The sequence below is a fragment of the Panthera pardus genome, unplaced genomic scaffold, assembly GCF_024362965.1.
Source record: "Panthera pardus isolate Hobbes unplaced genomic scaffold, ASM2436296v1 HiC_scaffold_16, whole genome shotgun sequence".
In the NCBI taxonomy this organism is placed as follows: domain Eukaryota; kingdom Metazoa; phylum Chordata; class Mammalia; order Carnivora; family Felidae; genus Panthera; species Panthera pardus.
The window spans coordinates 38335001-38355873 of NW_026526721.1; the positions used below are offsets into that span (position 1 = coordinate 38335001).

The window sequence follows — 20873 nt, forward strand, 5'->3', positions numbered from 1 at the left end:
TTTGTCAGATAATTACATTTGTTTCAGCTCAGTGTTGGCGGTGTTTATTGATTATTTTTCCCCCTCAAGTTATGATTTTCCTGGTGTTTGGTGTAACCGGTGATGTTTTTATTATACCTGGACATTCTAGCTATTATGTTAGGAGACTCTGTATTCTATTTTAATTTTCTATTCTAGGAGGCAGTCACCTTGTTTAGGTTTACCCATAGAGGTCCTGGCTTACATTTTCAGGTCATGGTTGAACCAACAATTGACTTTCCAGAGCTAAAGGGTGTTATTTGGTCAGCTTGAAGTGTCTATTTCTACTAGGGGTTGACCTGGTCCCCACTGTAACCACCTAAAGAGGCAGAGAAGCTTCCATAGGTCAGGCTGCCTAATGGCTCCAGCAGGGGTATGTGGTTCTCTAGCACATAGGAAGATCACTTTAAGGGCTGAGTACTTGTCAGAGATGCATCACTTCTCTTCCCCTGCTGCCCAGTTGATCACTATCTCTAGGCAGTGAAGGGGAGTCTCCAGCCCAGTGGGGGGAAAAATTGCTTTCCATGGCCACTTGTAGTTAGTGACACTCCCACTTGATTCCCCCTGCAGCTAGCCCAATCTTTCCCAAAGATGCTGGCAGGACTTGCATTTGATATGTGATTAAAAAAAAAAAATTAGTCTACCTAGGCTACCTTCTGTTGCTAGGTTGTCCTTGGGAAAAGCCAGGCCTCAATTGCCTTTTATTATTGGTTGGGAAACCACTGAGTTGCTCCTTAGATCCTAGTTTCCCTAACCAGTGCTCTTTCCTCTGAGTCCTCCTTTATTGTCTCTTGCTTAATTCTGAGCTTATAGCTGTACTTAGTTGGAAATATAATAATATTTAAAGCTTTTAATGTTTTTCCCAAAATGAATCAAGAGGAGCATGCTAAGAGATCTTCTGTGAAAAAAAAATGTAAATAAATTAAGCAAATAAATACATAAATAAATAAAGTTCTGTGGTAGAAAAGGTGGCATGAACCAAAGAAATATACTAAAAATATTTAGCAAAGGTGGTACAGTAGAGGTACCAACCAGGGCAAATTTAAACATTCAGTACCTTACAGGTGTTTTTCAGCGGAAAGTCAGCTCTGGTTGAAAGGAACTTCAGCAGGTTTCTCTATTGTAGAGAAAATGCTCTTAATATGCTAATGTGAATTGTTGGTCTCTTGGAAGGAATGCAGCTATCACAGTTTTCCCAAATTTATCTGTGCATAGAAATGAAACCTGTTTATAGTTTTTTTAGATACTAGGATTCCATGAAAGCCTGTGGAGGAAAGCCCTTATTATCACCACCGACATCTACCTCATCTGAAGTATTGTACCAGATGCAATCATTTAATTAAAAAGTTATTTCTGAGAACATTAAGGAACACCTAATTCTACTTTGATTTTTTAAAAATCTGATAAAATATTTCCATACACTTAAACCTTCCTTTAATCTGTATCAGGAAATAAGATTTAGATGAGATGTATGGCCAAAGACAATATTTATTATGTTATGCTAAAAATATTTAGTCTAACAGTACTGACTTTTTCTAATGTTGCTATTTGCATTTTCAATGTTTTCTCTTTCCAGCTTTAAGGGATAACAGGATTGAGCTGGTTCGAGCTTCCTGGCATGAATTGAGTATCAGCGTCAGTGATGTGTCTCTCTCGGATGAAGGACAGTACACTTGTTCTTTATTTACAATGCCTGTCAAAACTTCTAAGGCGTATCTCACTGTTCTGGGTAAGTACAAGGAACTAACACTATGTGATCGCAAGCTACAGCAACAAGAGTCAATAACAAATATATAGTTTGAGGCTCATATTAATAGATATAGTTTAATCCCTTTCCTGCTACATTATAACAAGAGGCATTTAAAAAGTCAATCACTTGCCCCATTTTAGAAAGAGACAAAGTGAGGTGTAACAGTTTGTATGGCTTCCTAAGAGCATCCATTTTGTTTCTTAGTGAGCAATACATACCAGGATATTATATATCTGGTGATCCTTTAATAAAATAACAGAATAATGATAATAATGAATTCAGCGTGTCTATAGAGTGGTCCTACGTTTAATTGTACAAGTCATTTGAAAGGGGCCTTCTCTAATCCTTATAGCTTTCAAATATGACTTCTTTGTTTATATTGGTGCATTTAAATGACCCTGACATTTCTGTGTCTTATCTTTTAATTTTATAGTTTTCTAGATTCTTAAGTGAAGTACATAATGTCAATCTATATGTAACTTGTAGCTTCTCTGTGGTTTTATTTTCTAAATACTGGGCCTTTTCCCCAAAGGTTAAAGTGACACCAAAAAGCATTACATTCATAGAGATTCAGAGGAAATAAAGTTGCAGCAAAGAGCTCTCTGTGATTCCGCAGACGTCATGGCCCAATCAGTTGAGATTGCTGCAGTTCATTGAAACACACCTGCATACTGTTAGAGGAGTTTAAGGATTGATTTTTTTTGGGAGGGGGGGCCCTAGCTTGCCTGCTTTTTTATAGATAAAGGCATAACATTGCATATAAAAGAACTAATGCATGCTGTTCTCTTAGGTAGGAATATTAAAGTTAATCCAGCTAGTGAATTGGTTTTGTACCTGCGATGTGAAATATGTTTCTTTGCAAGTCCCACTGGGACTATTTTATAAAAATCTTCATCAGCTTGCCACTACAGACAAAATATATCCACTAAAATGGAATATTTCAATATAACAACTGCCTAAGGTAACGTATTGTTCTGTAGAGAGCCACCTTGAGACCCCAACAATAGACAATGGGTTGATTTCAGCTTATTAAATGATGGTATGGCATAGATTAAAAGAAAGCATACGAATGTGAACAGAAAATAATCCAACTAATTGGAGAATGTTGACCTGTCATTTATCATTGTTGTTCTTGTTATTGTTTTAATATGCATTTCTCTTATTGGTGATTTCCAACATTCTTACATTTTATTCTTTTCAAATTGAATTAAATAGTACAATAAAGATATTTCAGTCTGCGTTTATTACTGAATGATTTTAAAAGAAATGTTAATAAACCTCTATGGCAACAAGAGAATATTATTACCCAAGAAATATGACATTTTCTATTATTTAAATCATCCACGTACTATCTCTGCATATTAGTTATCTGCTTAGCCATTGGATGACTTGGACTAGAAAAGGTAGTAGTGGTTAGCATTAAAGATAATTTACATCATGCCTCACAAAACCACTATTGCATTTCTAATACAAATGACTTCAAAACCCTCTGTGTAAGAATCAGAAAAGTATTGTTGCAGTTATTGATAAATCTCTTATTCTAAAATGCATTTTTGAACAAAGTACATAGAGGATAATAATATCTTTTTAAGCCTTAAGAATTATGAAATCAGGAACGCAAGGTGCTCTTTTATTTAAATCACAATATGCTAAGGAATAAAGAAATGTGCTTTGTGGATTTTTTCTCCCATTGCAAACACTTTACCTTCTTAAGTCCTTATACTGATAAGTCTTAAGACATACTGCATGGCTGTTTTTGAGATTTACAAAGAGTATTTTTTGCAGGTAAAACTTTAAAAGCTACTTGGAACTAAATTCATTTTAAATGCTTTCTGGATAATACATACACATACACATACACATACACACACATACACACACACACACACACACACACACACACACTTGCATATATAAGATAGTTCCCCACCTCACCCCCATCCGGGATTTCATCTTCCACAGTTTAAGTTACACATGAATAACCTCAGTCTGTAAGCAGGTGATCCTCCTTCTGACTTCTTGTTGGGCCAATAGTAGCCTAACGTTACAGCACAATGCTTACAACATTCACCTCACTTCCTCTTAACACATAGGCATTTTAACTTCTCACATCCACACAAGAAGGGTAAGTATAGTACAATAGTTTACAAGAGAGACTACATTCACATAACTTCTGTTATGGCATATTGTTATAATAGTTCCATTTCATTATTTATCATTGCTAATCTTTTACTATGCCTAATTTATAAATTAAAATTTATTATAGGTAATATGGATAGGAGAAAAAAATAGCTTATATAGTGTTCAGTACTATCCACAGTTTCAGGTCCGCTGAGGGTCTTGCGATGTCTCTCCCTCAAATAACCAGGGTGGCGGGAGGGGGGGCAGGGAACTACTGAATATACATATGTATATGTGTTTGTGTAGATATACACAATTTTATATCTCTCTATAGATTATAGAGATATTTTAAGCAGTTTATTTTATTATATAACACTGTTATTTTCTATTGAAGTTATTGTTAATTAACAACCCATTCTAGCTTTGTGAAAGTAATAGTCATAAGAATGAATCAGCTCTGGAGATTGATGTTCCCTCCATTTGCTTAAATTTCAGGTGTTCCTGAGAAGCCTCAAATTAGTGGATTTTCATCACCGGTTATGGAGGGAGATTTGATGCAGCTGACTTGTAAAACATCTGGTAGTAAACCTGCAGCTGATATAAGATGGTTCAAAAATGACAAAGAGATTAAAGGTAAATAACAGGAAAATTTTCCCAAGTCACAATTTATGTGCTGAAACTAGTATGAAGTGTTAGATGCGGGACATTTTACATTTTCTTTTTCAAACCATAGTCTCTCTGATTAAGTGTAATTTAAACCAGATTTATGCATTTCTTAAATTAGGTAACTGGAAGGTATATCAATACAATCTCCGTGTGCCCCATTTTCCTCTTATGTATAACAAGTCTAACAATAATATATACATCATGGAAAAGTTGGAGAAATGAAGGAGTTATGTATGAAAACGACAAAGATTCATGCGTGGCAATAGTGAGCACTAAGTACGTGTTAGATGCTATTATTTCCAAACTCCTCTATAGTATTTAGATTACAGACAGAAATTCCTTGAATTATGTCTTCAATTTGTTGATTTTTGGAATTACAAAATTCTAAGGATAAACTTGGCTAAACATCAATAACTGATTACTAGTAGTTCCTACAGGGGGTAAAAACTGTACTTGTCTCAGAAAAAATGCACAGTAATTTAAATATTAAGTAGAGCTCTGCTCTTCATACAACTAAATTTACACACACAAACACACACACACAACCTTTAGATGGGAAATAAATTTATAGGGGAGATGCCTCGTGAGGTTAGTAGTGGTGTTTATTTGTTTGTTGTTTGTTTTTCCCCGTGACAATACAGGTATCTTGGACCTGATGTCACATGCACATTAAAATCCAAGAATTATTGGGGTGCCTGGGTGGCTCAGTCGGTTAAGTGGCCGACTTTGGCCCAGGTCATGATCTCACGGTCCGTGAGTTCGAGCCCTCGTCGGGCTCTGTGCTGACATCTCAGAGCCTGGAGCCTGTTTCAGATTCTGTGTCTCCCTCTCTCTGACCCTCCGCTGTTCATGCTTTGTCTCTCTCTGTCTCAAAAATAAATAAACGTTAAAAAAAATTTAAAAAAAAAATCCAAGAATTATTTATGATGATTGTTAAAAATGTTTCCTATGTGCATAGTAATAATTTATGTATTATTCTAAAGGTAACCCGCTAGGAGATTGGTTTATGCAAACCACTCCAATTATTTTAATTTGTAATTCAAATATCTTATCTTAGATTAACAATAATTCTTACTAATGGGCATGCTGGCCCAGCAGATATGATAATACAGTATAAGATTATATTGTATAGGGCTCTACATTATATAGAGGTAATTATTATATAAGGTATTATATAATATAGGATTGTCTCTATTACTAAGAAATTAAAAGGTTTATGAGGTTAATACCCTTTGTGTATATTTTTCTCCAAACAAGGACTTACTTGTAATTTATCACTAATCACTACTTTTGTTTCAGAACTTCTATTAAATACATTTTCTCAAACAAATTTTGCAAAAATACAAGCCCACAAGACACAAGTTAGACATGTTGCTATGCTAAGTTAAACTTTCAGGTTAGTATAAAGCCTGATCATATATTCTGCCAGCACTCAGGAACACCCATTCTAATTCTGCCTTTAGGATATGTTTGTTATGTCCTAGACTTGGTTAGATCTTTGCTAAATGGACCATCTACACTCCTTTTAGAGTTACCATACTATGACAAAGATCTCATCCAGCCACTTTTCTGTTTAAGCACGTCTGATCAAAAGCCATAATCTGTACAATAAATTTTAAATCTGACTTCCTCAGCCTAGGAGAAAGCTCCAGTTAGTTCTTGAGGACTCTCCTTCGATTGCTATATTACCTACATTAATTCTGACATAGTTTGTTGGTTCTTCTCAATTTCTTAGCATTTTGTTTATTTTGAGGGTTTGTCTCATATTCTCATGGAGGTCCGAGACTAACATACGAGTACTTCATTAATGTTGATTGACTGTTTTTAACATTATAGCTGACGGGAATTCTATATTGTACTCAAATTTTAGAAAATGCTTTATTTTTTGACAAGTATGGCTTATGCTCTGAATGCCAAACAGATTTGATTACATCTTAGATAAGGGGGAGACTTGTTTATATGTAAAAACATGAAAAGTTTGATCTTATAAACATCATACTTGAAAATCATCAGGTCAAAAAAAAGAAAAGGAAACAAAATCATCTGAGTCAAGACTAGAAAAAGAAATCAAGACAAAAACCATATACAGAATATGGTTCTGTGCTACATTCAGAAGTAGTGAGGCCTCCTTTATTTCTGTATTCTCCGATGCGTGGCCATCATAGAGCACTTACTATGCCTAAACTTGCGTTCATCTCTATCGCTTTTTATTTTTTATAATTCTTTTTTTGCATGTTGATACAGTTTGTCTTCACAATTATATGGTAGACTTGCTGAGTGCATTAAACTATTTTTATAGGTGTATGTGCAAATATGTGGTATGCAGTACTCTGCACTGAATGCATTCATTTCTCTTGCTGTCCTCTAGATATGCTCAGTGAACGTTCACTCTAAAATCCCTCAGTAAACACTCCTCACTGAAAGGACCATTCCATCCTTATCTTGCACTCCTGTCTTTTCAGAGATCAAAATCTGACTTCCTATTACCACTTAACAATTTTTACTATAATATCACTTGACACTTTTTAAAGACAATCCCTGGTGAAAGCAATAGGAAAAGATAAGCTAATCAAATCAAATCAAATTAAATTGAATAAGAAATTGTTAAAATGCTTCCTGATTACTAAGAATTCTATAATGCATGAGTTAAGAACCAAATGAAGAAAATAAGAACTTTGACCTGGATATATTTAAGATATCTTTAGGGATGATAAACAAGTTGTGGAGAATGTTTCCATCTACAGAGGAATGTGTAACTGATGTAAATCCTAGTTATTACAGTCAATAGAGAAGATTATTTTCTTATGTTTAACTAAACATTGGCCAGTTCAGCATACTGACATTGTGTTAAGTTTCAGACTCTATAAAATGGATATGACTTCTGAGTTCAGACTCTATATAATGGATATGACTTCTGAGAAAAATGAGTCGTTTTTCTGTTTTTTTTCTTTTTCCTCCATCATAATCTAACATATGAATATAATTTCCAAGTTTCTGTATAAAAGTTGTTTGATTATGGAGCACTGGTTCTCAAACTTTAGCTGGTATCATCACCTATAAGGCCTATTCAATCTCAGATTATATGTCCCTGCCCCCAGATTTTCTGATGAAGTAGGACTCTATTGGAACCTGAGAATATGTTAGCACTGGGTTACTTACATGTGTGAGTGATGCTGATGCTCCTGTTTGGAACTGAGTTGGTATAGAGAACATAAACTTAAGAACTTATATAAAAGCCTTGCCTCTGTCTCTGAACTTCAGTTTTCTCACATACTAGTGAGGATTATAATGTTTTCCTAAACGTCCTATTGCAAGGGTTGTTTTGAGCCAATATGTGTAAAGTGTTTTCACAATATGAGGAATCACTGAAACCATTTTAGATGTTATTACTATTATTATTATTATTATTATTATTATTATTATTATTATTATCTTCAGCAAACCATGATTAATGAATTGTAGCAATCCCTGAATTTGTCCTAGAAATATAAACAAGTAAAACAAAATCATTCCTTTAGGGTATTCACATTTTGATGCTGGACATATAAATCTAAGATTTAACAGGTATAGTAATAGATACATGAACTGGCTCTAGATTTTGCACCAAAAAAGAAGCAGAGATCAGCCCCACTTTGTGGGAGAGGTAAAGACTTAACAATTCATTGATGAATAACAGGCACTCAGTAAATAGCTGTTAAATGAATAAGTAGATCTTAAACAATGAATCAAATTCATCATAGGGGATGTGGGTGAAGGTAGGTGGGAGAGAATTCCAAGCAAAGAAACCATTACTTCTGTGGAAAGAAAGCACTGTTTGAGGTAACCATGAAACTTTCTGTGTGATACAGATATGAGAGGTAAACAGGAAGTCCAGTCTTGGAAAATCTTTTATTCCATATTAAGGAGTTTGGAATTTATTCTGTAGGCAATGACTGAGACTTTTTTTTTTTTTTTGCATAAGCTTTACAGAGTAGAATGAAACATAATTTTCATCTAACCTTCTCCCACCATGAGTCTAACTCAGAAATCCCTTTGGTGCCTCTGGATAGCTCTGTACTCAAAACCACAGGTGGTTTCATTGCAGCTTTTAATCTTCTGTGCAGCAAGGAAGTCAATATTTGCCATTTACTGTGGGAAAAAGATGAGCATTGCCTTTTTAAATGTACAAGCTCCTTGAGAAGTTATATTTTATAAAATTTATAACTTTTATAAAGTTTATTAAGTTTTATTTCATGTATAAGCTTATTAGTTTGTAGCTTGAGCAGTTACTATCATAGGATCTTAAGATTTTCGTTTCCAGCAAACTAACTTTTGCATTAGGGTGTGAGGCAGAATTCCATGACAACGCTCATTGACCCACATCCTTGTATAATCTCTTCCCCTTGAGTGTCGAAGGCACTTGTGAATATAGTATTTGTGGTATCACTTCCGTGATCATGTTACCTTATATGGCAAAAGAGATTTTTGCAGATACAGTTATGTGTCCCTTTTGAGTTCATCAAAGGGAGATTGTCAAGGGAAAGCCTGACATAATGAGCTGAGGTTTTTATAAAAGAATGAAGTGTCAGAGGGAAATTCTCCTCCTGGCCTGGAAAAAGTAAACCACTTTCTTGTGAACTATCTATGGGGGTCATGTGGCAAAGGACTGTGGGTGATCACTAGTTGCTTAAAGCAGTTTCTGAGTGACAGCTAATGAAAAACGGGGACCTCAGACATACAGCCTCAAGGAAATAAACTTACCAATAATGAGTGAGCTTGAAGAAAACCCTAAAACTCAGATGGGAATCACAGTCCCAGCCAACACTTTGAATTCAGCTGGTGACACTGAGAAGAGGGCCAGGTCTTCTCTGGACTCCTAACCCACAGACATTGTGAGATAATAAATATGTTTTGGTTAAGCCATTAAGCTTATGGTAATTTGTTTTGCAGCAATAACAGAAAACTGAGATCTAGAGAAACAGAATAATTTGTCTGGCAAAGATTGGACTTGAGTGTTCTAAGACCTAGCACTTGAGTTTGGGGAGAAATCTGAGGCCTGGAAGAGTATTTAAGAGATGTTTCAAGCATGAGTTAATAAGGCACTAACCTCTTGGATAAAATGGAATTTAAAAAAAGCAGGAACATAAATTTGAAAGATAAGTCAAATTGCAGATGAACTTGATGAATGACTCTGACAGATGAAGCAACAACAAAAGTCAAGACAATATAATTTGGGTGTTTGAGTGACTTGAGTAATGAGCATATGGAAATAAGAAAGGCATTAGGTGGGGTGCTGGGTGACTCAGTCAGTTAAGCATCCAATTTCAGCTCAGGTCATGATCTCATGGTTTGTGAGTTCAAACCCTGCCTCAGGCTCCATGCTGACAGTGCAGAGCCTGCTTGGGATTCTGTCTGTCTTCTCCTCTCTCTGCCCTTTCTGCACTGTCTCTCAAAATAAATAAGTAAACTTAAAAAAAAAAGAAAGGCATTAGAAAAAATTATTTCATAAATATGTGATAATATTTAAAATATTGAAGTTGAAATAATTATATAGAATCTAAAAGTTAAGCTTAGTAGCCTTTTGGAGTTAGGTGACTTATGTCTAGGAAAGGGGTTTTGACCATAGAAAGGTTTATCATCTCACAATGAGGGACATTTGTGGTTCTAGCCTTTTTTAAAAATATTTTTTAATGTTTATTTATTTGTAAGACAGAGAGAGACAAAGCACAAGCAGGGGAGGGGCAGAGAGAGAGGGAGGCACAGAATCTGAAACAGGCTCCAGGCTCTGAGCTGTCAGCACACAGCCCTACCTATGCGGGGCACAAATCCACGAACCGCGAGATCATGACCTGAGCCGAAGTCAGACGCTTAACTGTCTGAGCTACCCAGGCGCCCCAGTTCTAGCCTTTTTAAATAATCATCACTCTTCATATGTGCAGCACTTCCCCCCACGGCCCCCACCATGAGAATTATGCACTGAAGGATGTGCATATCCAGCAAAGCCTGACTTTGTGGTGAGTCACTGAAGCTTGTCAGTGCCTAATAGTATTGCCTGCATTCTACAAGTGTTATTTATTTATTATACATTGTGTGTTTCAAATGTTTGACCATCAAGCTTAAGTTAGCTTTAGCTGTGTTTCTCCATGCAAACAGGTTTTTTGACATTCAGTGTAATGTCAATCAAAAATAATGCAAAAGCTCATTGCAAACATAGTGTAATTTTACTGTAAGACTACTTAGTAAATAATTTTTCAGCATTTGGAAGCATGAGAGTGAATTTCTGAACTCTGTGTTTCTCAAAAAGTAGCCTTTATATTATTTGGATTAGAATCAGCTGAGGTTCTAGTTTAAAAAAAAATGCCAATCCCTTAAAAAAAATGCTGATTCCTGGTCTTAATGCAGACTTTTAAAATTAGAATTCCTCGATGTCAGACCTAGAAATCCTAATATTTATTAAGTACCTCTGGTGATCCTTAGCTATTTTTTGAGAATGCATAGGATTAGAGACTACTAAGGCAAGTATTAATAAGTATTCAAGGAAAAAAGGAAGGGGATTCCAGTCTACTAAATTTAGAAAGAAACTCTTAATATTCCATGTACATTCTAAGTCTGTTCTTACAAGGAAATTCTCTAAAACTAAGTCCAAATATACTTTAGCATGTTAACATTTCTGAGAATTAGTGCAAAAATTCCTTTAGCCAACATCTTAGCAGTATTCTTTGACCACGTTTGTTTTTGTTTCTTGTTTTTTTGTTGTTTTGCATTGAATTCTATGAAATCTACTTTTAAAAATGGTAGATTATATATTTAATTTAAATATTCTGTTTGGTAGTGCAAAACTAGATTTGGCCTAAAGCTTCATTTAATATCAGTTTTATAAAACTTTAATTTGAATGAGAGTAATATTAACATGTAACACGGGGATTGTGAATTTTCTGAAGCTAAACTTAAAAGAAAATAAAAAGGAAAGATTTGTGTCCCCTGAGTTTAAAGTCCCTGCATCATGTATGATAAGGATTAACTGAAAGTATTAACATTTAAACTTGTAAACCATAAATTAGGGTTTTTTCATGTTTTTGTGTTTATACTTACCACTTTGGAAATGTCCTTGCCACTTAAATCTGGATCATGCTGGACATGTATTAAATGATGAAAGAAAATAGCGTTAACAATACTCGTATGTGGGGTGTGTATGTCTGTGTGAGAAAAGAACATGCAAAATTTGGAGGTTTCTGAATGCTGTTAAGATATTACCTCGAGATGCTGCAGGCTACACTATGAGATACATTAGGGGCGCATGGGTGGCTCAGTTGGTTGGGCGTCTGACTTCAGCTCAAGTCATGATCTCAAGGTTTGTGGGTTCAAGTATGTCAAGTATGTTTGTGGGTACCGCTGGCTGTGTGGAACTTTCCTGGGATTCTCTGTCTCCCTCTCTCTCTGCCCCTACCCCACTTGTGCTCTCTCCCCTTCCCTCTCAAAAATAAATAAACATTAACAAAAAATTTATTTAAAAAAGAGACATCTTATGGAAAGAGATAAAACAATTGTTTCATATAAGTGTGAATGGTTGATGAAAGCAAATAATCACCAAAAAAACCATTGAAAAACTTTCCTTTTTAATATTTTTATTTTTTAAAAATAGCTTTATTGAGATATAATAGAAAACAATATACACATATCTGAAGTGGACAGTTTGATATATTTTCACATGTGTATATAGAAATGAATCCTTACCACAATCAAGTTGATGAACATATTCATCATCTGTTAAAGTTTTTTCATACTCTTTAATAATCCTTTCCTCCCCCACTCCTCATTTCATGCTCAAATCACAGCCACTGTTCTCATTTATGTCATTATAGATTAGTTAACATTTTCTAGAGTTTTTAGACTCATTTAATATTCTTTTCCCTCTGATTTTTCTTAGCATAAATATTTTGAGATTCATCCATGTTGTTACATATATATTGCTGATAAGTATTCTATTGTGTGGATCTATACCTTAATTTGTTTATTTATCTAGAGATAGACATTTGGGTTGTTTATAGTTTGGGGCTATTGTATTAAAGCAGTCATGAACATTTGTGTATAAGTCTTTCTGTGTACATATTCTTTCATTTTCCTTGGATAAATGACTAGGAGCAGAATGAGCGAGTCATATGGCAGACATATGTTCAGTTTTAAGAAGACATTTCCAAACTGTTTTCTAAAGTGGCTGTACTACTTTATGAAGTCCAGCTTTTCCATTTTATCATTATTTATTTGTTACTTTTATGAATCATGCTTTGGTGTTTGCTATATGTATTTTTTTTTCCTAACACCAAGATCACAAAGAATTACTTTCATAAACTTCATATGTGTACGTTTTGAATGTATTTTGAGTTATTTTGTGTTTTCAATGCCCTTACCTTTTATTTCTCTGAGCTGTATTATTTCTAGGTCAGTTTCAATAGATTGATTGATCTCATTATAGATAGCATTTTTCCGCTTCTTTGAATGCAGTTTTTGATTGGGTTGCAGACATTGTGAATTTTACCTTTTGGTGCAGAATATTCTCATACTTGTATAAATCTTATTAAGCTTCCTTCTGGTTAAGTTACTTAGAAAGAGTTTAATCCTTTCAGAGTTTCTAAAATGTTCTTAGGCAAGGGCAGAGCGGCATTTATTCTAGGAATTATTGTTTTCTTGTTACCACGGAAGGTAAAATCCTTCTGAGTGCCCAGTGTACCAGTTACAAGATTTTTCAGTCAGATTGGTTAAAACAGGCATATTCCCAGCCCTGTGTGAGTATCATGTACTATTTCATCCAATCCTTTTAGTTGGTTTTTACCCCAGCCTCAGTTTCCTCCCATAGATACAGCGTTCAGTACCTACTTTGCTGAATACTGGATAAGAGATCTCTGGGGTTCTCTCTTTGTGCAACTCTCTTTTTTTTTCCATACTTTTCCCTGAAAACTTTAAATAATAGTTTTACTTAATGGCAGTACATTTTAATTTTTTTCTGTTTGTTTATTTTAAGGTGATATAATGAACTTAAGGGGATATACATGAATAAGAGTGAAATGTGCCTATACTTACTTTGACATAATATTTTACATCTTTTGAAGTGACACTCACTCTGATGATCAGGGTCCTGGGGGAGTGGCTGTAGACTGGTTTTTACGACTTGCCTCTCTGGCTTGAAAAGTCTACTCTATGAGTGAACTGGGGTGAAAGCCATGAAGGTCTTTGAATTCTTGGCCCATGAGTCTGGATTGGGTAGAGGAACAGATCCCCAACCTCTCAGCCACACTCAGATGGAATTGGGCCTCTTCAATGACGAGCAGAAGTGAGAGGAATATGGGAGTGAGGCCACCTGGCTCCACAGGGAAAATACTGAAGTCTTTGAAAGGGAGCTGGTGAGAAAGAGGAGTCCCCTCTTCTTGGAGACATTCGCCAGGAGGCAAGCTTCCTTTGTGCTGAGTTAGAGGTGGAGTGAAGTAGGGAGCAGGTCATGTCCTAAATACCACAGATCATATCTATTCTCACTAATATTTAATAGATTTCCTTGAATAATTGTTTCTTGATTTGCTGTATACTATTAGCACAATTTTTATATTTTAGCACAATTAGCACATAAATGTGTGTGCATTTAAATAATTTTCACCAGTTCTGGTTATTTTGCTGGAGAGGGAGTCTCCAGAGTCCCTTATGCTGGTTATTCTGGAATTCACCCTCTGACTTCATTTTTATACTCATGTGTTTTTACAATGTTGACCCATAAAGTATTCTACTATATGATCTTTCAAGTATCTTCCATTATTTATTCTTATAAATTGTTTCATCTCTGATTTCTTGCTATTTTTTCAGAAGAAAACTATATTTCTCTTCTTGATCAGTTTATATTTAAAATTTATTTTTTGCCTCTGTATGACATGAAACAATTTCATAATTTCAATTTTCCTGATAATTATAATTTGTAATTATGTTCTTTTCTTTATGAGTTTTATATGAAATGATCATGTATGAATTTAAAAAAAAGATTTAACAGTTTGATGTATTTTTAATTCAGTTATTTTTATTTTTATTTTTTGTAGAGATAGAGTACAAATTGGTGAGAGGGGCAGAGGGAGGGAGGGAGGGAGGGAGGGAGAGAGAGAGAGAGAGAGAGAGAGAGAGAGAGAGAGAGAGAGAATCTTAATCAGGCTCCACACTTAGTGCAAAGCCCGATATGGGGCTGGATCCCATGACCCTGGGATCATGAGCTAAGCCGAAATCAAGATTAGACACTCAACTGACTGAACCATCCAGGCACCCCTAAATCAGTAATTTTTAATTAGCCTTTTTAAAAATGATATTGCCAATCTTCTCTCTCCCTTTTTATCTACAGCTAAATGTATCTGGACTCCCACCTTTGGGAAGTTCTGATACAGGGAACTCTGATATAGTTGGGCTGCACTAAGGATTGCTATGCCTCAGGAAAATAGTTAAGGGAAGAACCAAAGGGCAAGTACAGGGTAAATATAAATCTGAGTAAAAGAAAAGAAGTAACAATCAATAGTAGTCAATAAGAGTGGAAAAAGATAATAAAACAATAGAACTGCATGAGATAAAGATTATTTATTTGCACGTAGTGTGTCTGATTCCCAATTGTCGATGATTTATCTCCAACTTTTGTACTTGTCCAAAATGGAAACTGCCCAGTTATTCAGCGGTTAGACCAATGACATCTTCAGTTTTGCAGGAGAGTGATGATAAGAGGATTAGAGAGAGAAAGGCAAATTATAAGAGACTTTTTTAACTATAGAGAGGATTAATGGAGGGGAGGTGGGCAGGGGATGGGCTAACTGGGTGATGGGTATTAAGGAGGGCACTTGTGATAAGCACTGTTGTGTTATATGTGAGGAGTCACTAAATTATACTCTTGAAACCAATATTACAGTATATCTTAACTAACTAGAATTTAAATAAAACCTTTAATTTTTTTTAAAAAAAAGAAAAGAAATCTACTACACAAAAAAAATGGTAACAAATTAACAACTGCCCACAAGTTGTACATGTTGACATGATCTGAGTCTACTAGACTAAAGAAAGGAATGATTTACCTGATTGAATATGGCCATTATTCTAATTAATTAAAAACAGACTTATTAGCATCTATGATGTTCCAGACCCTGTCGAGATACTGGATATGAGAACCATGAAGAAGTATAAAAATTAAGAATATTTGGAGACAACATATAGTAAAGAGAGAGAAGAAGGGGGAGGAATAATGGGAAAAAAACCAAAACGTAGTAAAAAAAAAAAGCAAGGCAAAAATGTAAATTCTAAATTATCCCTTATTTTATGATTACATGAATTATATTGAACCTGGTGAACGGCCTAGAGGGTAATTGAAATTTAAAAATGATATGTTGCTCATAGGGCACCTGAGTAGCTCAGTCGGTTGTGTCCAACTTCAGCTCAGTTCATGATCTCACAGTTTGTGAGTCCGAGCCCCACGTCGGGCTCTGTGCTGACAGCTCAGAGCCTGGAGCCTGCTTTGGATTCTGTGTCTCCCTCTCTCTTTGTGTCTGTGTCTCCCCTCCCCAGCTGCATCTTCCCTCTCCAGCTTACACTCTGTCTCTCTTTCTCTCTCAAAAAATAAATAAACATTAAAAAAATGTTTAAAAATTTAAAAGTGATATGTTGCTCAGAAAACAATATAACCTGTTAAAAACTGATCAACAAAACTTTCGTAGTATATGATATAGAGAAACATTGTAACATTCAGAAAGCTAATTTCTCAACATAGATGTTTTACTGATGCAAATGATGCATTTTCACAACACATAGATGAGGGGCAGGTTGATATTTCTTACATGTGCTGAATGCTACCAGAGTCCATAAAATAAATTGATGACTAGAGAATTGCATCACCATAGGTGTCTCAAAGGAATTACACTTACCTGCTGCTTATAATATTTACTCAAATGGATAGATACTTTTATTTTCTTATAGAGTTTACTCTAATGGATAGGATTTAAATTTTTTCTGCCATCTTTTATCATCTTTTTGGGGCTACAATAAAACACCTTTTAAAGTAGAAAATAGAAGAAATCTTTCAGTCTTTAGTAGAAGAAAGGACATTATAATCTGTACAAATATAGTGAATACCCTGAGGCATAAGACTTAGAGTCAGATAATTTTTTTTTCCATTCAAATGGTGTGATCTTTTTGATTCAGCCTAAACGCGCGCGCGCACACACACACACACACACACACACACACACACACACACAACCAGTGCACAAAATATAAAATCTTTTCGTAGGAGGTGCTACAAGTGAAAGTTGAATGGTACTGAGGTTCACTCCAGCTACTCTCAAGTGAAAAGAAGTTATCATAAGTTTTTTTCTGGCCATGGCCAAGTGAAAGAAACATGAAGAAACCTGGTTATAGCCATAAAGGTTATTCCCTGGACATAAAGAGTTTACTCACTAACTGGCTTCATAGTGACTTAGCTCCTTTCTGTCTACAGTTGCTAACAGCTATCTGCTTCTTCCTTTATTTTGCATAGATTACCCTACCTCATGAATTATGGTCTCCAATTAGACTGACTAAATCATGGCTTTTCCAGAACTAGGAAATGTAGGAACTGTGGGATATAAGTGTGTGTGCATGCTCAAGCATGTGTTTTTTTTTGTTTGTTTGTTTGTTTGTTTTAATTTTTTTTTTCAACGTTTTTTTTTTATTTATTTTTGGGACAGAGAGAGACAGAGCATGAACAGGGGAGGGGCAGAGAGAGAGGGAGACACAGAATCGGAAACAGGCTCCAGGCTCCGAGCCATCAGCCCAGAGCCTGACGCGGGGCTCGAACTCACAGACCGCGAGATCGTGACCTGGCTGAAGTCGGACGCTTAACCGACTGCGCCACCCAGGCGCCCCTCAAGCATGTGTTTTTAACTTCAATTATTTTTTAATTCTTCAAGGTTTTAAATCATGTTAAGATAAATGATAGAGAAGGGATGCCTGGGTGGCTCAGTCAGTTAAGGGTCCAACTCTTGATATTACTCAGTTCATGAGATTGAGCCACACATTGGCTCTGTTGTGAGCATGGAGGCTGCTTGGGATTCTCTCTCTCTCTCTCTCTCTCTCTCTCTCTCTCTCTCTCTCTCCCCTTTCTCTGAACTTTCTCATGTGCTCTATCTCTCAAAATGAATAAACAGACATTTTTAAAAAGGATATGTGATAGAGAATCTAGAACACACTACTTTAATCACATTGTTCAATCACATTGTTTCTGCTTGGGGATAAAGCCTCATGCCTGCCACCCTGGAGATTAGTCACCCTGGGCACGGGGTCTTCAGGTTTAGTCATACCTGGCTCAAGTCATGTGCTACAGAACATGGCAATTTATAGGCAAGGAATGTCTGTAAAAGAAATTACATAGGAGAAGAATTTACTATCAAAAGGCAAACCTGGTTATGGCAAACTCTGTGAATTCACATTCATTAAGTATAGGTGCTATAGAGGATTACAAATTTATTTTCACATTTCAATATAATTTTTAGATTTTATGACTCTAATTTCATTGTATATAAAATATTAAGGAGCCCCTAATAAAACATTGTGGTCTGGGATTAGATTTGCACAAGACTGCTATTTCTTCCCTTACCATCCTCTTTTTGGAGTTTTGTATTTATGAATAATAGGCAGAGGGTAAACTAAGCTCAAATTGCCCAAGAAAATTTCACAAACTCTGCAGGATATATCTCATAGCTCATGAACATGCTGTGTAAGTCAGAAAGAGGAACACCTTGTTGAAACTGGCAAATACTATATTTAGCTCATGATATTAGTATTGCAGAAATAATGAGCAGTATTCATATTGCTGCTCATTATTCAAAGAAAGTGATAATAAATAAAAGAAGATTTTCTTGAAGACAATAATCTCTATTTTGCTTCTCACAACAAGTATTAACTAATTTTCTAAGTACATTTTCCCCAAAAATAGTCTGTTTCCCATATTCTTTTCTTTTTTTAATCTTTTTTTAATTTAATTTTTTATTTTTTAAAATTTACATAAAAATTAGTTAGCATATAGTGAAACAATGATTTCAGGAGTAGATTCCATAATGCCCCTTACCCATTTAGCCCATCCCTGTTCGCACAACCCCTCCAGCAACCCTCAGTTTGTTCTCCATATTTATGAGTCTCTTCTGTTTTGTCCCCCTCCCTGTTTTTATATTATTTTTGTTTTCCTTCCTTTGTGTTCATCTTTTTGTCTCTTAAAGTCCTCATGAGTGAAGTTATATGATTTTTGTCTTTCTCTGACTAATTTCACTTAGCATCATACCCTCCATTTCCATCCACATAGTTCCAAATGGCAAGATTTCATTCTTTTTATTGCTGAGTAATACTCCATTGTGTATATATACCATATCTGCTTTATCCATTCATCCATAGATGGACATTTGGGCTCTTTCCATACTTTGGCTATTGTTGATAGTGCTGCTATAAACATGGGGGTACATGTGTCCCTTCGAAACAGCACACCTATAATCCTTGGATAAATGCCTAGTAGTGCAATTGCTGGGTCATAGGGTAGTTTTATTTTTATTTTTTTGAGGAACCTCCATACTATTTTCCACAGTGGCTGCACCAGCTTGCACTGCCACCAACAATGCAAAAGAGATCCTCTTGCTCCGCATCCTCGCCAACATCTGTTGTTGCCTGAGTTGTTAATGTTAGCCATTCTGACAGGTGTGAGGTGGTATCTCATGGTGGTTTTGATTTGTATTTCCCTGATGATGAGTGAAGTTGAGCATTTTTTCATGTGTCAGTTGGCCATCTGAATGTCTTCTTTGGAGAAGTGTCTATTCATGTCTTTTGCCCACTTCTTCACTGGATTATTTGTTTTTTGGGTATTGAGTTTGATAAGTTCCTTATAGATTTTGGATAATAGCACTTTATCTGATATGTCATTTGCAAATATGTTCTCCCATTCTGTCCGTTGCCTTTTAGTTTTGCTGATTGTTTCCTTCACTGTGCAGAAGATTTTTATTTTGATGAGGTCCCAGTAGTTCATTTTTGCTTTTGTTTCCCTTGCTTCCAGAGACGTGTTGAGTAAGAAGTTGCTGCGGCCAGGGTCAAAGAGGTTTTGCCTGCTTTCTCCTCAAGGATTTTGATGGCTTCCTGTCTTCCATTGAGGTCTTTCATCCATTTGGAGTTTATTTTTGTGTATGGTGTAAGAAAGTGGTCCAGGTTCATTCTTCTGCATGTCGCTGTTCCAGTTTTCTCAGCCCACTTGCTGAAGAGACTGTCTTTATTCCATTTTCTAGTCTTTCCTGCTTTGTCAAAGCTTAGTTGGCCATACGTTTGTGGGTCCATTTCTGGGTTCTCTATTCTGTTCCATTGATCTGAGTGTCTGTTCTTGTGCCAGTACCATACTGTCTTGATGATTACAGCTTTGTAGTATAGCTTGAAGTCTGGGATTGTGATGCCTCCTGCTTTGGTTTTCTTTTTCAAGATTGCTTTGGCTATTCGGGGTCTTTTCTGATTCCATATAAATTTTAGGATTATTTGTTCTAGCTCTGTGAAGAATGCTGGTGTTATTTTGATAGGGATTGCATTGAATATGTAGATTGCTTTGGGTAGTATCTACATTTTAACAATATTTGTTCTTCCTATCCAGGAGCATGGAATCTTTTTCCATTTCTTTGTGTCTTCTTCAATTCTTTCATAAGCTTTCTATAGTTTTCAGTATATAGATTTTTCACTTCTTTGGTTAGATTAATTCCTAGGTATTTTATGGTTTTTGGTGCAACTGTAAATGGGATCGATTCCTTGATTTCTCTTTCTGTCGCTTCATTGTTGGTGTATAGGAATGCAACCGATTTTCTGTGCATTGATTTTATATCCTGCAATTTTGCTGAATTCATGAATCAGTTCTAGCAGTTTTTTGGTGGAATCTTTTGGGTTTTCCATATAGAGTATCAGGTCATCTGCGAAGAGTGAAAGTTTGACCTCCTCCTGGCCCATTTGGATGTCTTTTATTTCTTTGTGTTGTCTGATTGCTAAGGCTAAGACTTCCAATACTATGTTGAATAACAGTGTGAGAGTGGACATCCCCATCTTGTTCCTGACCTTAGAGGGAGAGCTCTCACTTTTTCCCCATTGAGGATGATATTAGCATTGGGTCATTCATATATGGCTTTTATGATCTCGAGGTATGATCCTTCTATCCCTACTTTCTTGACGTTTTTATCAAGAAAGGATGCTGTATTTTGTCAAATGCTTTCTCTGCATCTATTGAGAGGATCATATGGTTCTTGTCCTTTCTTTTATTGATGTGATGAATCACGTTGTTTTGTGGATA

At 35.7% G+C, this 20873-nt stretch overlaps 1 protein-coding gene across 2 annotated transcripts in view; it reads left to right on the forward strand.

Annotated features, from left to right (window-relative positions):
* The window catches only part of CADM2 (cell adhesion molecule 2), a 336787-nt gene that overhangs the window by 146217 nt on the left and 169697 nt on the right, over positions 1 to 20873 (forward strand). For both annotated transcript variants that reach the window (XM_053903225.1, XM_053903226.1), the window contains exons 3-4: positions 1595 to 1747; positions 4385 to 4522. In XM_053903225.1, coding sequence (XP_053759200.1) covers positions 1595 to 1747; positions 4385 to 4522 — 291 coding nt within the window. The remainder of the gene's footprint in view (positions 1 to 1594; positions 1748 to 4384; positions 4523 to 20873) is intronic.